We start from the raw sequence: 21,395 nt of genomic DNA, 5'->3' as shown, positions 1-21,395 counted from the left end.
CTCGTGGTCCCTAAAGTCTCCAAAAGTAGATCAGGAGCCAGAGCCTTCAGCTATCAGGCTCCTCTCCTGTGGAATCATCTTCCTGTTACGGTCGGAGGCAGACACTGCCTACATTTAAGACTAGACTTAAGACTTCTCTTTGATAAAGTTATAGTTAGGGCTGGCTCAGGCTTGCCCTGTACCAGCCCCTAGTTAGGCTGACTTAGGCCTAGTCTGCCAGAGGACCCCCATAATACACTGCACCTTCTCCTTCTCTCTCTCTCTCTCTCTCTCTCTCTCTCTCTCGGATTCTATTACTGCATCTTGCTAACTCGGCCATTCTGCATGTCACTAACTCGGCTTCTTCTCCGGAGCCTTTGTGCTCCACTGTCTCTCAGATTAACTCATATCACAGCGGTGCCTGGACAGCGTGACGTGTGTGGTTGTGCTGCTGCCGTGGTCCCGCCAGATGCCTCCTGCTGCTGCTGCTGCCATCATTAGTCATTAGTCATACTTCTACTGTTATTATACACATATGATTATTGTCACACATGTATACTGCCAGATATTAATACATACTTTCAACATATTGTACCGCAGTAGCCAGAACTATAACTATAATATTATTACTTTCATTAATGTTGTTGTAAGCTACTGTCATTACCTGCATCTCTCTCTCTCTCTCTCTGTCTCATTGTGTCATGTGGAGTTTTTCCTGATCAGCTGTGAGGGTCTTAAGGACAGAGGGATGTCGTATGCTGTAAAGCCCTGTGAGGCAAATTGTGATTTGTGATATTGGGCTTTATAAATAAAATTGATTGATTGATAGAACAAGAAATAAATAGATAATAAAGACATAATAAATAATTATCAGAATCAGCTTTATTCATCAAGTATGTGTGTACGAGGAATCTGACTCTGGTAGACTTGCTCTCAAGGTACCAGAAATGATATAAGTACACAAATTTAGGCAAGAACATTCAGAATATACAGAAGATATATACAATAACAAGGATGCAGTGTTGTTGACCTGCCACTGTGTGACTGTTAGGAGTTCATCAGAGCAACAGCCTGGGGGAAAAGACCGTCTTTGTGACAGGTGGTTTCGGCGAACACTGCTCTGTAGCGCGTTTCCTGCCCCTTGACCTGTACAGGTCCTGGATGGAGGGAAGATCAGTCCCAATAATCCTCTCTGCACACCTGATTGTCTGTTTCAGTCTGTTCCTGTCCAGTTTGGTGGCAGATCCAAACCAGATGGTGATGGATGTGCAGAGAACAGACTGGATGATGGCTGTGTAGAACATGATCTGCGGCGCCTTTAGTGTCTGTGAGAATCTAATGATAAGAAGAGGACGAAGAAATAAACAATAAATAAATGCATTTTAATACAATAAATAAAGAAAGAAAGAAAGAAATGCCTTTGTGGATTTTTTTTCGGGGGTGGGAGGTGATAGTATGATTCATGACGTCACAGGGACAGACGTGGAGGGGCGGGGCTAACACGCATCATCACACACTGATCTGTTGTTGTTCCGCTCGACACCTAAGCTAACGGCTAACAGCTAACACAAACCGACAAGATGGAGCAACGCTCGCGCTGCTAACCTCTCGCCCGATTCCGGTAGTTAGCTCGTGTCAGCTGAGAGTAACCCGGGTCAGCTGAGAGCAACCTGGGCCGGCTGTGAATAATCCGGGTTAGCCGTCCCTGTCCGGGCTTAGTGTCCTTGTTGTGGAGGAGGACGGGTTCGCTAACCGCTTAGCTCCGTTAGCATGTTCAGCTAAGCGGCCAATGTTGTTAATGTTAGCTTCTTTAGCTGTTAGCTTCTAGTGAATAACCCGGTAGTTAGCGTGTGTTCTTACTGTATTCCGTTATATTTATCATTCCAACACCGTTCCGTGTCCCGGGTTGTTGTCCCGGGATGTGTCGCCGTGCAAAAACTAACACTGTGGAGCTAACGGTTAGTCTCAGCTAACGTTAGCCGTTAGCCGGAGCTAACGGGAGTCTTTGTTTGGATGGTGGAGCAGCGTTAGCTCGGACCGTTAGCCTCGTTAGCTTCGTCCTAGTAAAGAGAGACATCGATGCTAAGCTAACAGATGTGTCAGCAGTTTCTGGGCAGATTTCAGTGGTTTTTTTTTTTTTTTTTACGTGTGTCTGACATGCAGCTGTCAGCTCCTCCAGCTGTCCACTGACCTTCATCATCATCATCATCATCATCATCATGGCCGCTAGATCAGGCTGCAGGTGTGCTGTGTACCTGCTCGTTCTGTCAGGTGAGTCCTTTCAGGCACAGCTGTAACACTACCAGTCTGACTGTCTGCAGGTGTTCCTTAACACGTCACATCTCTACAGGTGTTCCTCAACGGGTCACATCTGTACTAATCTCTCAAGACGGATTCTGCGATTTACATTGTAGAATCTGTCGGCAGCCCTGTGTGAAAGAGGACTACAGAGGGGGGGGGGGGGGGGCGGGACTTTGCGTTTGAATGATGCTACGCTTTAGCCAATCACAATGGAGGGGGCGTGGCTAAAACGTGCAGGTGTCCCCAGGAAATGTGTACCTACAGAAACAACAAGCTCCGCATCCATAGCGACCGCTCACTGTCTCGTCAACGTGAAAAAAAAAAAAAATTTCCAGCGGATTTCTGAGTTACAACATGATCGAGCTAACTGGAGTAGTTTCATGTCGTATCCGACAACGGGAGGCTTTTAACAGATGACGTCCTGATGTTAGCTTTGCTGCTGCTGTTAGCTGTCCCTGACATCGTAGACATCGTGATTTCCCATAACTGAATAAATATCACACATAGCAACACAAAACTGTTTTGCTAGCTCAATCATGTTGTAACTAAGATATCCGCTGGAAAAGATATTTTATTCACGGACCGTTTAATGAGTTATTACCTTATTTTTATACAGTCTATGGTTATTACAGACACCACTAACGGCTAACGTTAACAGCTAACAGTTAGCCCAGCTAATCTACGATAACCATGTTATTTACAAAACGTGCACACGGAAATAGTAACGTTTGTTCAATCATTGTGTTTATAGACTTAACAAACATCAGATTAGTCTACACGGTGATATAGTGATGTGAAAATGTGATATATAGCTAAACTCTGCTGGTTTTCTACCCGAAGTATTTGTAAACAACACGGCGATTCCCTGGGGGTACCGCCGGAAGTGAAGGGCGTGAGCGATTGCCGAGGCCCCTGCACTTTCGTTAGTCGAAAAACTCCAGGCTGTGCTTCCAGAGGTAAAGGAAGAAGAAAAAAAAGTTGTTGTTTTTTTACCGATGGATTTCCAGATTGCATCTGTACAGGTGTTCCTCAACACAGCACATGTGTACAAGTGTTCCTCAACACGTCACATCTGTACAGGTGTTCCTCAGCGGGTCACATCTGTATAGGTGTTCCTCGACACATCACATCTGTACAGGTGTTCCTCAACGGGTCACATCTGTACAGGTGTTCCTCAACGGGTCACATCTGTACAGGTGTTCATCGACACATCACATCTGTACAGGTGTTCCTCAACGGGTCACATCTGTACAGGTGTTCCTCAAAGGGTAACATCTGTACAGGTGTTCGGGTCACATCTGTACAGGTGTTCCTCAAAGGGTAACATCTGTACAGGTGTTCTCAACGGGTCACATCTCCACAGGTGTTCCTCAACCCATCACATCTGTACAGGTGTTCCTCAACGGGTCACATCTGTACAGGTGTTCCTCAAAGGGTAACATCTGTACAGGTGTTCTCAGCGGGTCACATCTGTACAGGTGTTCCTCAACGGGTCACATCTCTACAGGTGTTCCTCAACCCATCACATCTGTACAGGTGTTCCTCAACCCATCACATCTGTACAGGTGTTCCTCAACACATCACATCTGTACAGGTGTTCCTCAACACATCACATCTGTACAGGTGTTCCTCAAAGGGTCAAATCTGTACAGGTGTTGTGTACTGACCTCCATAACACCTGATGTAGCAGCAGTATCTCGGTCTGTGGGGACCTGGTTGGGAACCGAAGGGTCGCTGGTTCTTGGTTTGAGCGGCGTCTCTTCACGTATTAAATAGAACATATATAATACCAATCTGTGGCTCCATGATTCAGGGCTAACTAACTTACTGACTTACCTGGTTGCTAGGTAACAGGAACACCAGTGATTTGGCTGATGCAGTCTTCAAAGGACATGGCTGACGTTGACCGTGAATGCTGCGTCCTTTGAAGGCTGCAGCGCCTGAACTGAGACACAGCTTGAACTGGTCTCAGACCAGCTGATGGGGACAGGAAATGAGTCATGAAACTCTCAGACAGCATTAACGCCACCTTCAGGCCTTCACACACTGAGTCTGAGCTTTTGGGATTCATTTGTTTAATCCATAAAATATCATGTCGCACAGAAACCTTGTGTCCTGAGTCCGTTATGTTTTATTTACAAATGTTACAGAAACCAAACAGCTGAACATAAACTTTGATAAAGTTTTGTCAGTGGATATGAAAAGTTAGGACACTTCCTGTTCCTGCTGCAGAGCAGGAATTTAGTGTTTATCTCCTCCACCTTAATGAAGAATAGCTCTTGCTGTGGTAACAAGTAATGGGGATCCTAAATAAACAAACAAACAAACAATGACGGAGCCACACTGTGATGAGACAGCAGACGGAGTTACACCGCTGTGTGCACCGATACCTGCGTGGTGGTGTGTCTGCTGCAGTTACACCTCCACAACACCAGGGGCAGCGGCGGAGTCTCACATCAGCTTCACGATAACTCGCAGGGACAGCAGACAAACACTCCGAACAAATACAACATGCTAACGTTATTAGCACAAGTCTATGGAATTTTACATTGTATAAATTAGCCTAGGGTAGGCACAGCGTTGATTCAAGGCAGAAGTATAAACCCCACCTCACTCTGTGACACAGTGGGAATGGGGAGGGGCCTGTTACTGAAAGGACCTGTATCATCTTCTTCTAATGAGCCAACAGGAAGTGTGACATCACTTCCTGTTCTAGAGGTATATCCAAAGTTCAAACAAAGACAGATGTCACTGGTGGTCCATCAGAGTGGACCTGTGACCCCTCTGTTGGGACCATCTGGTTTAAGGGGACGATGGCGGTCCAACAGTCTGAGGGCACACATGATGTCAGAATTAAGGTTGTCCTCGTCTTCCTGGCTGACACACTCTGTCTCTGTGTCTCTTTCCCAGGATGCATAGCTGCGTCTCAGAGGAACGACAATGTCTACGTCTCAGGGATCTCTAACGGTGAGGTCATAGCCACGATGATGTCACAACCTTAATGATGTCACATCAGCCGTCAAAAGGAGCTCAACATCAACAGTGTAAATCTAACTGTTTCTCTATCTGTCCCTGTGTGTCTCTGTCTGTCTCTCTGTGTGTCCCCCTGGATGTCTCAGCCTGTGGGGATGTGGCAGAGCTGCTGCGAGCGTCCAGCGGTGTCATCACCAGTCCTGGTTGGCCCTTCCAGTACCCGGCTCGTCTCAACTGCAGCTGGAACATCAGAGCCAGACCAGGGGACACTGTCACCATCAGGTACACCAGAGACACAGAGGGTGACAGACAGAGATAGAGACGGGAGAAGGGACAGACAGAGACAGGGACAAAGAGAGAAAGTCAGACAGGGACAGAGAGAGAGTCAGACAGGGACAGAGACAGAAACAGAGAGAGTCAGACACAGGGACAGAGACAGGGACAGAGAGAGTCAGAGACAGGGACAGAGACAGAAACAGAGAGAGTCAGACAGGGACAGAGACAGGGACAGAGAGAGTCAGAGACAGGGACAGAGACAGAAACAGAGAGAGTCAGACACAGGGACAGAGACAGAAACAGAGAGAGTCAGACACAGGGACAGAGACAGAAACAGAGAGAGTCAGACACAGAGACAGAAACAGAGAGTCAGACACAGGGACAGAGACAGAAACAGAGAGAGTCAGACACAGGGACAGAGACAGAAACAGAGAGAGTCAGACACAGGGAGAGAGACAGAAACAGAGAGAGTCAGACACAGGGACAGAGACAGAAACAGAGAGTCAGACAGGGACAGAGACAGAAACAGAGAGTCAGACAGGGACAGAGACAGGGACAGAGAGAGTCAGACACAGGGACAGAGACAGAAACAGAGAGAGTCAGACAGGGACAGAGACAGAAACAGAGAGTCAGACACAGGGACAGAGACAGAAACAGAGAGAGTCAGACACAGGGACAGAGACAGAAACAGAGAGTCAGACACAGGGACAGAGACAGAAACAGAGAGAGTCAGACACAGGGACAGAGACAGAAACAGAGAGAGTCAGACACAGGGACAGAGACAGAAACAGAGAGAGTCAGACACAGGGACAGAGACAGAAACAGAGAGTCAGACAGGGACAGAGACAGAAACAGAGAGAGTCAGACACAGGGACAGAGACAGAAACAGACAGAGTCAGACAGGGACAGAGACAGAAACAGAGAGTCAGACACAGGGACAGAGACAGAAACAGACAGAGTCAGACACAGGGACAGAGACAGAAACAGAGAGAGTCAGACAGGGACAGAGACAGAAACAGAGAGTCAGACACAGGGACAGAGACAGAAACAGACAGAGTCAGACACAGGGACAGAGACAGGGACAGAGAGAGTCAGACACAGGGACAGAGACAGAAACAGAGAGTCAGACAGGGACAGAGACAGAAACAGAGAGTCAGACAGGGACAGAGACAGGGACAGAGAGAGTCAGACACAGGGACAGAGACAGAAACAGAGAGAGTCAGACAGGGACAGAGACAGAAACAGAGAGTCAGACACAGGGACAGAGACAGAAACAGAGAGTCAGACAGGGACAGAGACAGAAACAGAGAGAGTCAGACACAGGGAGAGAGACAGAAACAGAGAGTCAGACACAGGGACAGAGACAGAAACAGAGAGAGTCAGACACAGGGAGAGAGACAGAAACAGAGAGAGTCAGACACAGGGACAGAGACAGAAACAGAGAGTCAGACACAGGGACAGAGACAGAAACAGAGAGTCAGACAGGGACAGAGACAGAAACAGAGAGAGTCAGACACAGGGACAGAGACAGAAACAGAGAGTCAGACAGGGACAGAGACAGAAACAGAGAGTCAGACACAGGGACAGAGACAGAAACAGACAGAGTCAGACACAGGGACAGAGACAGAAACAGAGAGAGTCAGACACAGGGACAGAGACAGAAACAGAGAGTCAGACAGGGACAGAGACAGAAACAGAGAGTCAGACACAGGGACAGAGACAGAAACAGACAGAGTCAGACACAGGGACAGAGACAGGGACAGAGAGAGTCAGACACAGGGACAGAGACAGAAACAGAGAGAGTCAGACACAGGGACAGAGACAGAAACAGAGAGTCAGACACAGGGACAGAGACAGAAACAGAGAGAGTCAGACACAGGGACAGAGACAGAAACAGAGAGTCAGACACAGGGACAGAGACAGAAACAGAGAGAGTCAGACAGGGACAGAGACAGAAACAGAGAGAGTCAGACACAGGGACAGAGACAGAAACAGAGAGAGTCAGACACAGGGACAGAGACAGAAACAGAGAGTCAGACACAGGGACAGAGACAGAAACAGAGAGTCAGACACAGGGAGAGAGACAGAAACAGAGAGAGTCAGACACAGGGACAGAGACAGAAACAGAGAGAGTCAGACAGGGACAGAGACAGAAACAGAGAGTCAGACAGGGACAGAGACAGAAACAGAGAGAGTCAGACACAGGGACAGAGACAGAAACAGAGAGAGTCAGACAGGGACAGAGACAGAAACAGAGAGAGTCAGACAGGGACAGAGACAGAAACAGAGAGAGTCAGACACAGGGACAGAAACAGAGAGAGTCAGACAGGGACAGAGACAGAAACAGAGAGTCAGACAGAGAGAGTCAGACAGGGACAGAGACAGGGACAGAGAGAGTCAGACAGGGACAGAGAGAGTCAGACACAGGGACAGAGACAGGGACAGACATAGAGAGAGAGAGTCAAAAGATTTCAGAAATGCTTTTGATTCCATTTGGCATGAAGGACTTTTCTACAAAATTTACCACCTAAGTGGACGAGGTGGTAAAACATATGATGTCATTAAATGCATGTGCAAACACAACAAATGTGCTGTGAAAATTCACAATCAAAGAACAGAATATTTTACTCAAGGACGCAGTGTAAAGCAAGGATGCTGTTCAAGGCCCACATTATTCAACCTGTATATAAATGAACTTGCAGACCAGCTGACCTGCTCAACAGCTCCAGGCCTCACACTCTTTGACACAGAGGTTAGATATTTGCTCTGTGCAGATGACCTGATTCTGTTGTCCCCAGCCAGTGATGGTCTTCAACATGAGCTGACCATCCTGGAACAATAGTGCCATAACTGGGCCTCGGATGTACATTTTAAGAAAACCCAACTTATGATCTTTCAAAAAAAGCCCAGATGTCTCGAAAACAAATACCATTTCACTTTAAACAATACGATAATTGAACACACAAAAACTTATACTTACCTTGGTCTGACCATATCTGCATCAGGAGGTTTCAACATGGCAGTAAATGCACTCAAAGAAAAAGCTGGCAGGGCAATATGTGCATTAAAAAACAAATTATTCAACATTGACATTCCAGTTAGAATATGGGCAAAAATATTTGATTATGTAATTTTGCCAATAGCCTTGTATGGAAGTGAGGTCTGCGGTCCACTCAGTGGATTGGAGTATGGCTCATGGGATAAACAGCCAATAGAGGCCGTCCACACTGAATTCTGTTGATGAATTCTGAACGTGCAGAGGAAAACCCCAAATAACGCCTGCTGAGCAGAACTGGGACGCTTCCCATTACTGCTTAAAATTCAGAAACGGGCAATAACATTTTGGACACATCTAAACACAAGCCCAGAAGACACACTTCCATTCAAAGCACTAAAAGCCAAGAGCTGAACCCTGAAAACAGCTGATGGTGAAGCTAACTAACCAGACTCCCATCAGCACAGCTCCAAAACAACACAACAAAATAAAACTCACTATGAATCAATCAAAAGATCTATATTTACAACATTGGAAAAATGAAACAAACACTCAAAACAGACTGAATTGTTATTTGACTCTGAACAGAGAATATAAATTGGCCGAATATCTCCACTCTGTCAGCGATACGAAGCAGAGACGGATCCTGACCAAATACAGGCTCAGTGACCACCAACTAGCTGTAGAGACACAGACAGACATGGCTGCCCAGAGAGGAGTGTGTATGTGCTCACTGTTCCACAGGAGAGACAGAGACAGAGATGCACTTCCTCCTCTACTGCGACACGTTTTCTTCAATAAGAAACTTGCACTTTGGGGAAATAGTTAAGAACATAACAGCCTTTCATATGTTAACACCAGAGGAGGAACTGTCAGTTGTGCTGGGTGAAGGGACAGCAGCTCCTCTGGCAGCTAAACATGTATCTGCCTGCCACAACCTGAGGGACTCACTCACTATGACATCCTAACATGCATTTATATCCAGTTGTATACATTATATTGTATTGTACTGAATTGGGAAGAAACTGTGGGATCCTGACACTCGGTATGCCTATGTGTGCAGCAAACACTTTGTCAAACCCTCCAAATGTATTTGTTAGAGTAACAGTTAACTGTAATTGTGTATGTTAAGCTAAAGCATTGACAGTATGAATGCAACTTGTGTTATAATTGTGCCCAGCGCTCTGCGATTCAAGCACTCCATTCCAGCGGTCCGCTCTAGCCCTTGTATCAATCCACCAGCATGTAGAGGCATGTCTCAAAACAACAGCATGTGCCGGTAGTAGGAGCAGGCTAACGGCTGAGCATGCCCAAATGCTCATCTTCTTAAAAAAAGAATCTCTACATCATGTTTGGACTGCGGTAAGGGGAGAATGTGGAGAGGAAGAGTAGCGGTCGATTTAGTTAACTGACTGATTTCTGCTCATGTTTTTTATAGGGATGGGCAACACAAGCAAAAACACTATTCGAAAATCGTGGCAAGTATTCAGCAATTTTTCGAATAATCACCGAAGCGAACTAGCGAAGAAGCGGAGGGGAAAGCGGGCATGCGTTGTGCTCTGTCTCTATTTTAATATTCTGAAATTTGCTTCGACAAGCGCTCTCTTTTTTGACCATACACCTGTTTGCATCTCTGAAAGATGCTCCTCAGACCGTCAGTGGTAAACCTGTGTCCTCCCTGTCCCCTCTGTGTCCTGTGTCTGTCCCCTCTGTGCCCCCCCCCGTCCTCCCTAGCTTCCAGGACTTTGACCTGCAGGGGTCTCACCGCTGCTTGTCAGACTGGATGTCCATCAGCAGCTACAGGAGTCTGGACGGTCTGAGGGTCTGTGGCTCCGCCCTGCCTCCACCCTACATCTCCACCCAGGACCATGTGTGGATCCACTTCCACTCTGACGACAGTCTGACGGGGAAGGGCTTCAGACTGTCCTATGTCACAGGTGAGACCGGGACCTGTCTGCGTCACATGACCTGACAGCGCTCAGGAACCCATCAGTGACCCATGATGCCGTGTGGTTTCAGGTAAACCAGAGGCGTCCAGCTGTGATGTGGACCAGTTCCACTGCTCCAACGGGAAGTGTGTCCCGGACTGGTGGCGCTGTAACTCGATGGACGAGTGCGGCGACAACTCTGACGAGGAGCTGTGCGTGGAGTCGCCCTTCTCCTTCCAGCCCTGCAGCCTGAACCAGTTCCCCTGCCTGTCTCGCTACACCCGCATCTACACCTGCCTGCCGCACAGCCTGCGCTGCGATGGCAGCATCGACTGCCAGGTAACGAACCCGCTCCGACTATGACATGCTGTCCCACCGCTGACGCCGCTGCTAACAGGAAGTTGTGTTCTGTGTTACAGGACCTGGGCGACGAGATCGACTGTGACGTCCCAACCTGCGGAGAGTGGCTGAGGAACTTCTACGGCTCTTTCAGCTCGCCAAACTACCCCGACTTCTACCCTCCAGGAAGTAACTGCACCTGGCTGATCGACACAGGCGACCACAGGAAGGTGACCTCTGACCTCTCACTGCTTTACACGGCCCTGACGTAGCTCTTCCTCCTCCTTAAACGCTAACGTCTCCTTCCTCTTACCGCAGGTCATCCTGAGGTTCACGGACTTCAAACTGGATGGGACCGGTTATGGCGACTACGTGAAGGTCTACGATGGTCTGGAGGAGAACCCTCGCCGTCTCCTCAGGGTCCTGACCGCCTTCGACTCCAGGGCGCCGGTGGCTGTGGTGTCATCGTCCGGTCAGCTCCGAGTTCACTTCTACGCCGACAAGATCAACGCAGCCAGAGGATTCAACGTCACCTACCAGGTGTGTGACAGGATCATAGTCCCAGAGGAGCTTCCTGTGGAACCACCACAGGGTTCTGTTTAACATGTCTCTGTTCATAAGGTGGGTGGGTTGTGTTTAACGTGTCTCTGTTCATAAGGTGGGTGGGTTGTGTTTAACGTGTCTCTGTTCATAAGGTGGGTGGGTTGTGTTTAACATGTCTCTGTTCATAAGGTGGGTGGGTTGTGTTTAACGTGTCTCTGTTCATAAGGTGGGTGGGTTGTGTTTAACGTGTCTCTGTTCATAAGGTGGGTGGGTTGTGTTTAACGTGTCTCTGTTCTTAAGGTGGACAGGTTTTAACGTGTCTCCGTTCTTGAGGTGGATGGGTTCTGTTTAACATGTCTCTGTTCTTAAGGTGGACGGTTTCTGCCTGCCGTGGGAGGTTCCGTGTGGGGGGAACTGGGGCTGTTACACGGAGCAGCAGCGCTGTGATGGGTACTGGCACTGTCCCAACGGTCGAGACGAGCTCAACTGTTCCACGTGTCAAGAGGACGAGTTCCCATGTTCTAGAAACGGAGCGTGTTACCCTCGATCAGACCGCTGCAACTACCAGAACCGCTGCCCCAACGGTTCTGATGAGAAGAACTGCTTCTTCTGTCAGCCGGGGAACTTCCACTGCAAGGTACCACACACACAGAACGTTCCACATACAGAACATAGACAGATGGAACCAGATGGAACGAGGCTGACGTAACAAGGGTAATGTAACAAGGCTTATGTAACTAGGCTGATGTCAGATCTCTACAGGCGTATACTCAGTTTGGTAGAGATTCAAACAGTTGTATCGAGGCTGATGTTAACGAGGCTGACATAATGAGGCTGACATAATGAGGCTGATGTCAGACTTTTACAGGAGTACATTCAGTTCTGTACAGACTGAACTGGTTGTTACGAGGCAGATGTAATGAGGCAGATGTAACAAGGGTGATGTAACGAGGGTGATGTAACAGGGCTCCTTTAAAGAGGCTGATTTAACGATGCAGATGTAATGAGGCAGATGAAACGAGGGTGATGTGATGAGGCAGGTGCGATTGAAGATGATACTAGAGTACTCGGAGAACGCAGACCTCCGCCAAGCAGCTCTCATTATTTTATCCACAAAATCCGTTCAGAACTTTTCGAGTTATTTTGCAGACAAACAGACCAACGCCGGCGAAATAACCTCCTTAGCAGAAGTAATAATGAGACTGATGCAACGAGGCTGATGTCAGACTTTTACAGGAATATATCAAGTTCTGTAGAGATTGAACTGGTTGTAATGAGCCAGATGTAATGAGGCAGATGTAATGAGGCTGATGTATCGAGGGTGATCAGGTCTTGACACTAACTTTTTTCCCAAGGATCACATGTGCTCCTAAGTTGAAAAAGCAAGGAGCGCACAAAGAACTTTGGGGGCACAATGTAAATTGATCAAGTAATGTGTTTTCCATAATAAACGTGATGCAAATACACATTTACAAGCAAAATTATGTAATGAATTTGTATACAAAATGTACAGAAAAGTAAAATCATCAAGTTTTGAAAAAGTATTGTAATTTAATTTTGTCTTTATTGTTATTATCTTATATATACATTATCTTTGCAATATGATTATCTTATATAATGTTATTACTATCCCAAAACATTCTCCAAGTCCTGAAACTCTGCAGGACATAAGCCTCTTTCACACAGAGCTTTCGCGGCGCCCACCGTGGGGTAGGGCGCAGAGGACAGGATTTGAGGGAGTACAGGCTTGTTCAGGAGCTACAGCTCCATGGTGACCGCTTCCGGGTCTACTTCGGGCTCTTCTCTGCTATTGGACGCACGGCGCCAAGGTGTCGTCACAGCGCGTTGCGGTGAAATTAAAAAAAATTCAATTCGCGCAGACACCGCGACATGGAGTGTGACTCTCTGATGGTGGTGTCAGAGAGGAGGATGCTGTCTAAGCTACGAACTATCTTGGACAATGTCTCACACCCACTCCACCATGTGCTGGTCAGGCACAAGAGTACTTTCAGTGGGAGACTCATACCACCAAGATGTACCACTGAGCGCCACAGGAAATCATTCCTGCCTGTGGCCATCAAACTGTACAACTCCTCCCTCTGAGTGGCCCTGACACTTTTTCACACACTGCAATAATTTAATGTAACTTGTGCAATAACCCCATTCACCCTGACTGTATATATTCTGTTTGTGTAAATAATCTTGTTCAGTTTATAATATATATATATATATGTATATATATATATATACAGTACAGGCCAAAAGTTTGGACACACCTTCTCATTCAATGCGTTTTCTTTATTTTCATGACTATTTACATTGTAGATTCTCACTGAAGGCATCAAAACTATGAATGAACACATGTGGAGTTATGTACTTCACAAAAAAAGGTGAAATAACTGAAAACATGTTTTATATTCTAGTTTCTTCAAAATAGCCACCCTTTGCTCTGATTACTGCTTTGCACACTCTTGGCATTCTCTCCATGAGCTTCAAGAGGTAGTCACCTGAAATGGTTTCCACTTCACAGGTGTGCCTTATCAGGGTTAATTAGTGGAATTTCTTGCTTTATCAATGGGGTTGGGACCATCAGTTGTGTTGTGCAGAAGTCAGGTTAATACACAGCCGACAGCCCTATTGGACAACTGTTAAAATTCATATTATGGCAAGAACCAATCAGCTAACTAAAGAAAAACGAGTGGCCATCATTACTTTAAGAAATGAAGGTCAGTCAGTCCGGAAAATTGCAAAAACTTGAAATGCGTCCCCAAGTGGAGTCGCAAAAACCATCAAGCGCTACAACGAAACTGGCACACATGAGGACCGACCCAGGAAAGGAAGACCAAGAGTCACCTCTGCTTCTGAGGATAAGTTCATCCGAGTCACCAGCCTCAGAAATCGCAAGTTAACAGCAGCTCAGATCAGAGAGCAGATGAATGCCACACAGAGTTCTAGCAGCAGACCCATCTCTAGAACAACTGTTAAGAGGAGACTGCGCGAATCAGGCCTTCATGGTCAAATAGCTGCTAGGAAACCACTGCTAAGGAGAGGCAACAAGCAGAAGAGATTTGTTTGGGCCAAGAAACACAAGGAATGGACATTAGACCAGTGGAAATCTGTGCTTTGGTCTGATGAGTCCAAATTTGAGATCTTTGGTTCCAACCGCCGTGTCTTTGTGAGACGCAGAAAAGGTGAACGGATGGATTCCACATGCCTGGTTCCCACTGTGAAGCATGGAGGAGGAGGTGTGATGGTGTGGAGGGGTTTTGCTGGTGACACTGTTGGGGATTTATTCAAAATTGAAGGCACACTGAACCAGCATGGCTACCACAGCATCCTGCAGCGACATGCCATCCCATCCGGTTTGCGTTTAGTTGGACGATCATTTATTTTTCAACAGGACAATGACCCCAAACACACCTCCAGGCTGTGTAAGGGCTATTTGACCAAGAAGGAGAGTGATGGAGTGCTGCAGATGACCTGGCCTCCACAGTCACCGGACCTGAACCCAATGGAGATGGTTTGGGGTGAGCTGGACCGCAGAGTGAAGGCAAAGGGCCAACAAGTGCTAAACACCTCTGGGAACTCCTTCAAGACTGTTGGAAAACCATTTCAGGTGACTACCTCTTGAAGCTCATGGAGAGAATGCCAAGAGTGTGCAAAGCAGTAATCAGAGCAAAGGGTGGCTATTTTGAAGAAACTAGAATATAAAACATGTTTTCAGTTATTTCACCTTTTTTTGTTAAGGACATAACTCCACATGTGTTCATTCATAGTTTTGATGCCTTCAGTGAGAATCTACGATGTAAATAGTCATGAAAATAAAGAAAACGCATTGAATGAGAAGGTGTGTCCAAACTTTTGGCCTGTACTGTATATATATTTATTTGCGTTTATGTTTGTTAATAATTCCTGTTTATTTAACTATATATTTGTTAATACTACTGGTTAAATTTCTTATATTTTTACGTATCTTTCCTCTCTTGCAAGAAGCACCTGTAACATAAATAATTTCCCCTCGGGGATCAATAAAGTATTTCTGATTCTGATTCTGATGCGCCCCCTCGCGCACCGCTCAGCTTGCCGGCAGAGCGGTGCGCTCTTGCGCCGCGGTAGCACATACACAACGAATGGGTTCGTTGGCGGAGGTCTGCGCTTTGCGCGCTCTGTGTGGAAAGGGCTTTATTTCCACCCTGCCCAGCAGCGGTACCGCCCGAGCGCTGCGCTCAGAGTTGAAATTATTTGAACTACGGGGAGAACGGAGTAGGCTTCCCCGGAGATCCACCCAGTCCATCTCTCCCTCACTTTGACTTATTTTCACGCTGCCGACAGTGGGACTTGTGCCGACAGTGGCTTGGAAAACCGCCCATAACTCTGTCACACGGGGAAGAGGGAAGAGGGAAGGCGGCTGGAGTTCCTCCAACATTTGCAGTTAGATTATCATATTTTTTTATTGACAAAAATATAGGCTGCTTCGGCTGATTTTTTTCATGTGCACATGTGCCCCTAAATATTTTTTACACTTCACACGCAAATGTGAATGAAATGCTCGCACTGTCGAGCCCTGGTGATGTAAAGAGGCAGATGTAACGACGGTGATGTAAAGAGGCAGATGTAACGACGGTGATGTAAAGAGGCAGATGTAACAAGGGTGATGTAAAGAGGCTGATGTAACAAGGCAGATGTAACGAGGCTGATGTAACGAGGCTGATGTAACAAGGCAGATGTATCGAGGCTGATGTAAAGAGGCTGATGTATCGAGGATGATGTATCGAGGCTGATGTAAAGAGGCTGATGTATCGAGGCTGATGTAAAGAGGATGATGTATCGAGGCTGATGTATCGAGGCTGATGTAAAGAGGATGATGTATCGAGGCTGATGTAAAGAGGATGATGTATCGAGGATGATGTATCGAGGCTGATGTAAAGAGGCTGATGTATCGAGGCTGATGTAAAGAGAATGATGTATCGAGGCTGATGTAAAGAGGCTGATGTAACGAGGCAGATGTATCGAGGCTGATGTAACAAGGCTGATGTATCGAGGCTGATGTAACGAGGCTGATGTATCAAGGCAGATGTGTCGAGGGTGATGTAACGAGGGTGATGTAACGACTAACAGCTAACAGGAAGTTGTCCTCTGACCCTCCCTCAGAATAACCGCTGTGTGTTTGAGTCATGGGTGTGTGATGCTCAGGACGACTGCGGCGACGGCAGTGATGAGGAGAGCTGTCCTGTCATCGTCCCCACCAGAGTCATCACTGCTGCCGTCATCGGCAGCCTCATCTGCGGCCTCTTGCTGGTCATCGCCCTCGGCTGCACCTGTAAACTCTACTCGCTGCGCATGTTCGAACGGAGGTGAGTGTCCTCAGCCTGTGATTGGTCCCTGCTGCTTCGTGTGACCTGGAGTCCAGCTATGTGATCAGAGACGTGTGATTGGTCATTGCAGATCATTTGAGACGCAACTGTCCAGAGTGGAGGCGGAGCTACTGAGGAGGGAAGCCCCGCCCTCTTATGGTCAGCTGATCGCCCAGGGCTTGATCCCACCTGTGGAGGATTTCCCAGTGTGCTCCGGGAGCCAGGTACACATACTGTCTCTCTGTCTTCCTGTCTGTCTGACTGTCCATCTGTCCCTCTGTCCTTCTGTGTGTCTGTCTGATGGTTTCTGTCTGTCTGTCTGTCTGTCTCTGTTCATTAATCTTTCTGTTCGTCCGTCTGTCTGTCTCACTGTCCGTCCGTCTTTCTGTACGTTCGTCTGTCTCTCTCACTGTGTATTCCTCTGTCTGTCTCACTGTCCGTCCGTCCGTCCGTCTGTCTGTCTCACTGTCTGTTTGTCCATCTGTTTGTCTGTTTGTCTGTCTCACTGTCCATCCGTCTGTCTGTCTCACTGTCTGTCCGTCTGTCTCGCTGTCTGTCTTACTGTCCTTCTGTCAGTCCAACCTGAACGTTCTCAGGTGATGCCGTCTCTTCAGTCTGATCGTATTTGTCTTCTTCTTCTTCTTGTGTCCTCAGGCGTCCGTCCTGGAGAACCTCCGTCTGGCTGTCCGATCTCAGCTCGGCTTCACCTCCCTCAGACTGCCATCCTCCGGTCGTCATAGTAACCTGTGGCGCCGTCTCTTCACCTTCTCGCGGTCTCGGCGGTCTGGATCGTTGGCTCTGGTGTCAGCTGACCTGGAGGACAGCGCCGGGACAGGGAGCACTGGGAGTTCTGGTTCAGACCTGCTGTCTCCAGACTCTGACGACACAGACACTGAGGGCGAGCGGGGGCGGGACCGAGGCATGGGTGCGGTGGGCGGGCCCGTCGCCCCTCTCCCCCAGAAGACCCCACCCTCCACTGCCGTAGAGGCCGTGGTGTCTGTGACGACGTCCTCAACCTCCGTGACGCCGACACCCGTCTGCGACCGAGGCCGTGACAGGCCCAGAGAGGCCCCGCCCCCCTCCAGCCCCGTCACCGTGGTAACCTCCAGCCCAGATCCTGAATGTCACAGCGACGCCTCTGAGCTCCAGACTCCGCCCACCTCCGCCCTGCAGCGGCTGGCCCAGAACCTGCACCGCCTCGCCAGAAACCTGACCAGAGCCAGCCAGAACCAGCAGGACCACACCTGGACCAATCACAGCCCACTGCGTCAGCTGGAGACAGGAAGAGGCGGGACTGAGGCCGCGGAGCAGCGAGGAAACAGAGAAGAAGAAGAAGACGTGGAGCTCCTGATCCCCGTCTCCGACTCTGACTCCTCGTCCTCCTCACTGATCAGCGACGTCCGGCAGCCGCTGCTGGAGCCACACCCCTCCTCCACCACCGGCCGCGCCCCCCATCACCACCGTGGAAACGGTTGTCGAGGAGGGCGGGACGGCCCCTGTGAACACTGTGGGATGGTCCACACGGCTCAGATCCCTGACACCTGTCTGGAGGCCACGGGCAAGACGGAGAGCAGTGACGACGAACTGCTGCTGCTCTGCTAACAGGATGACAGGCAGGCTAACACGCTAACAGGCAGGCTAACACTTCAGACTGGACTATAATTACCTAACTAGAGTCATGAAGCTAACACTACAACCAGCTAACAGGCTAACACTTTAGACTGGACTACAGCTAGCTAAATGGAGTTATGAAGCTAACACTACAACTAGCTAACAGGCTAACACTTTAGACTGGACTACAGCTAGCTAGCTAAATGGAGTTATGAAGCTAACACTACAACTAGTTAACAGGCTAAATATTCAGACTGGACTACAACTAGTTAACAGGCTAACTCTTCAGAGAGGACAATAATTTGCGAACAGGCTAACACTTCAGATTGGACTACATCCAGCTAAAATACATACACTTCAGACTGGACTACAATAGCTAACAGGCTGATGCTTCAGGTTGGACTACAATTAGCTAACAGGCTACCTCTTCAGACTGAACTACAACTAGCTAACAGGTTAACACGTCAGACTGGACTATATCTAGCTAATAGGCCAACATTTCGGACTGGACTACAACCAGCTAAAATACATACACTTCAGACTGGACTACAATAGCTAACAGGCTAACTCGTCAGACTGAACTACAATTAGCTAACAAGCTGACGCTTCAGATTGGACTACAGCTAGCTAACAGGCTACCTCTTCAGACTGAACTACAACTAGCTAACAGGTTAACACGACAGACTGGACTATATCTAGCTAATAGGCTAAGATTTCGGACTGGACTACAACTAGCTAAAATGCATACATTTCAGATGGGACTACAGTTAGCTAACAGGCTGACATTTTATGCCATAATACAGTTAGCTAACATACATATATTTCAGGCTGGACTACAACTAGCTAACAGGCTAACACTTCAATCCAGACTAAAGCTAGCTAACTGGAGTTGTGAGGTTAACACTACAGCTAGCTAACAGGCTAACACTTGAGACTGGACTACAGCTTGCTAATTGGAGTCATGAAGCTACACTACAACCAGCTAACAGGCCAGCAATTTAGACTGGACTACAGTTAGCTAACTGGAGTCATGATGCTAACACTATAGCCACACCTGTTAGCATGTTAGCTGGGTTAAAGATTAGCTCTCAGTGATGTCAGAGCTGATAAGACCAATCAGATGCCAGGGGTGTGATGATGTCACTGGTTGGATTCAGATGTCGGTACGGTTTTAACTCCACTGTTGTTTCCCTCGATGCATCCGTTAAAAGGTTCCCCTACTCCCCAGCTTGATGGTACGACTGTGAACTGAGTCCTGACACAACAGACTTATCAGAGGAACCTTATGTGGGTGCCACACTTTAAAGGGTCCTCTCTTTGTTTCTGAGGAGGGTCATGTGACCAGAGGGGTGAAGTGTCTTGTTACTGTTAGCGTGACCTTGAAGAGCTGATCCATGGGTAGCAGTTAGCGGGCTAGTTTCTGTTAGCATCACCTGAAGAGCTGATCCACAGGTAGCAGCTAGCAGGCTAATATCTGTTATCTGTGTAACCTGGAGAGCTGATCCACAGGTAGCAGCTCGCAGACTAGTTTCTGTTAGCATCACCTGAAGAGCAGATCCAGAGGTAGCAGGCTAGTTTCTGTTAGCATCACCTGAAGAGCCAATCCATAGGTAGCAGCTAGCAGGCTAGTTTCTGTTAGCATCACCTGAAGAGATGATCCACGGGTAGCAGCTAGCAGGCTAGTTTCTGTTAGCATCACCTAAACAGATGATCCACAGGTAGCAGCTAGCAGGCTAGTTTCTGTTAGCATCACCTAAACAGGTGATCCACAGGTAACAGCTAGCAGGCTAGTTTCTGTTAGCATCACCTAAACAGATGATCCACAGGTAACAGCTAGCAGGCTAGTGTCAGCGTAACCTGATCAACAGGAAGCAGTTTGATAACCACTGATGCTAACGCCAACTGGGCTACCTCCTCAGGTCATGTGACCCTTGTCAAGCTTGTCATGGCAATCTCTTTTTAACGGACCTGGTTCTAACAGGAAGATGAGGTTCTGATGGTGTCACTAAAGGACTGTGGAGAACCTGATGCAGAACGGTTCCACCTGAACAGAACCCTGAAGGTTCCACATCCACTGACTGACCATGTTCTTATAAATATTTTAATTCACATTTTGTGACAGAAGATGAAACTCTTCCCCCTCCTCCTCCTCTTCCTCCTCCTTCTCCTCCTTGTCTTCCTCTTCATTCTCCTCTCTTCCTCCTTCTCCTCCCCCTCTTCTTCCTACCCCTCCTCCTCCTCCCCCTCTTCCTCTTTATCCTCCTCCTCTTCCTCCTCCCCCTCCTCTTCCTACCACTCCTCCTCCACCTCCTCTTCCTCTTTGTCCTCTCACACTTCCTCTTCGTCTTCTTCCTCCTCTTCCTCTTCATTCTCATCCTCCTCTCCTCCTCTCTGTATTTTGGTACTGACCCAGGTGTGAGTGTGACAGTGTGTATTTATTCTCATTGTGTTTATTTGTTGTTGTGTAGTTGTTTCTTTTCTGACCTGCATGATTTGTTTGGTGTTTGTTTTTTCCTTTGAGTGTAAACAACTGTTAAACTGCACTAAGATTAAAGTTTCACCTGGACCCCGCCTCACCTGTCTGTTCCTGACAGGAAGCTCCGCCCACACAGATGACATGACAACCAGCTAACACACTAACGCCAGGGCCACACTGCCCGCGGAAGCGCAGCGCACCGAAATTCTCGCGCGCGCCGGAGCACCTCCGTTCACATCAGACGCGCATTTCTCCATGCCGTCGACAAGCGATTCTGCTCCCAGCTCTTGTTTTTCACTGCCTGGCTTGTCAGATTCCCTCGCGGCTCGCGCAGAAAATAGACCAGACGCCGAACTGATCGCTGCAAATCGTGAGCCTGCCGAGGAGCTTCCCGGCGCGGCGCGGCCAGTGTGGACGACACAGTCAGTTAACATGGGCGCCGAAAGGAAACTGCCTTCTCTTCTCGGCGCTTCGAGGCTATTCACGGCGCTTCCGCGGGCGGTGTGGCCCTAGCGTAACCCTCCAGACTGAACTACAACTAGCTAACACTCTAACCCCCCAGACTGAACTACAACTAGCTAACACTCTAACCCTCCAGACTGAACTACAACTAGCTAACA

At 48.0% G+C, this 21,395-nt stretch overlaps 1 protein-coding gene across 1 annotated transcript; it reads left to right on the top strand.

Moving 5' to 3' along the window:
• Nucleotides 1–1,452: 1,452 nt before the first annotated feature.
• On the top strand, nt 1,453–20,865 carry lrp12 (low density lipoprotein receptor-related protein 12). Its single transcript, XM_049602539.1, has 11 exons — nt 1,453–2,250; nt 5,191–5,247; nt 5,400–5,535; nt 10,259–10,461; nt 10,544–10,791; nt 10,872–11,021; nt 11,110–11,331; nt 11,705–11,971; nt 16,486–16,688; nt 16,780–16,912; nt 17,343–20,865. The coding sequence occupies exons 1-11, from the start codon at nt 2,199–2,201 to the stop codon at nt 18,288–18,290; spliced, it is 2,619 nt and encodes an 872-aa protein (XP_049458496.1). The 5' UTR covers nt 1,453–2,198; the 3' UTR covers nt 18,291–20,865.
• Nucleotides 20,866–21,395: the final 530 nt, after the last annotated feature.

The sequence above is a fragment of the Epinephelus fuscoguttatus genome, linkage group LG17 (assembly GCF_011397635.1).
Source record: "Epinephelus fuscoguttatus linkage group LG17, E.fuscoguttatus.final_Chr_v1".
NCBI classification, from domain to species: Eukaryota; Metazoa; Chordata; class Actinopteri; order Perciformes; family Serranidae; genus Epinephelus; species Epinephelus fuscoguttatus.
The sequence above is the reverse complement of the archived record's forward strand: the minus strand, read 5'-3'. Positions and strand labels throughout refer to the sequence as shown.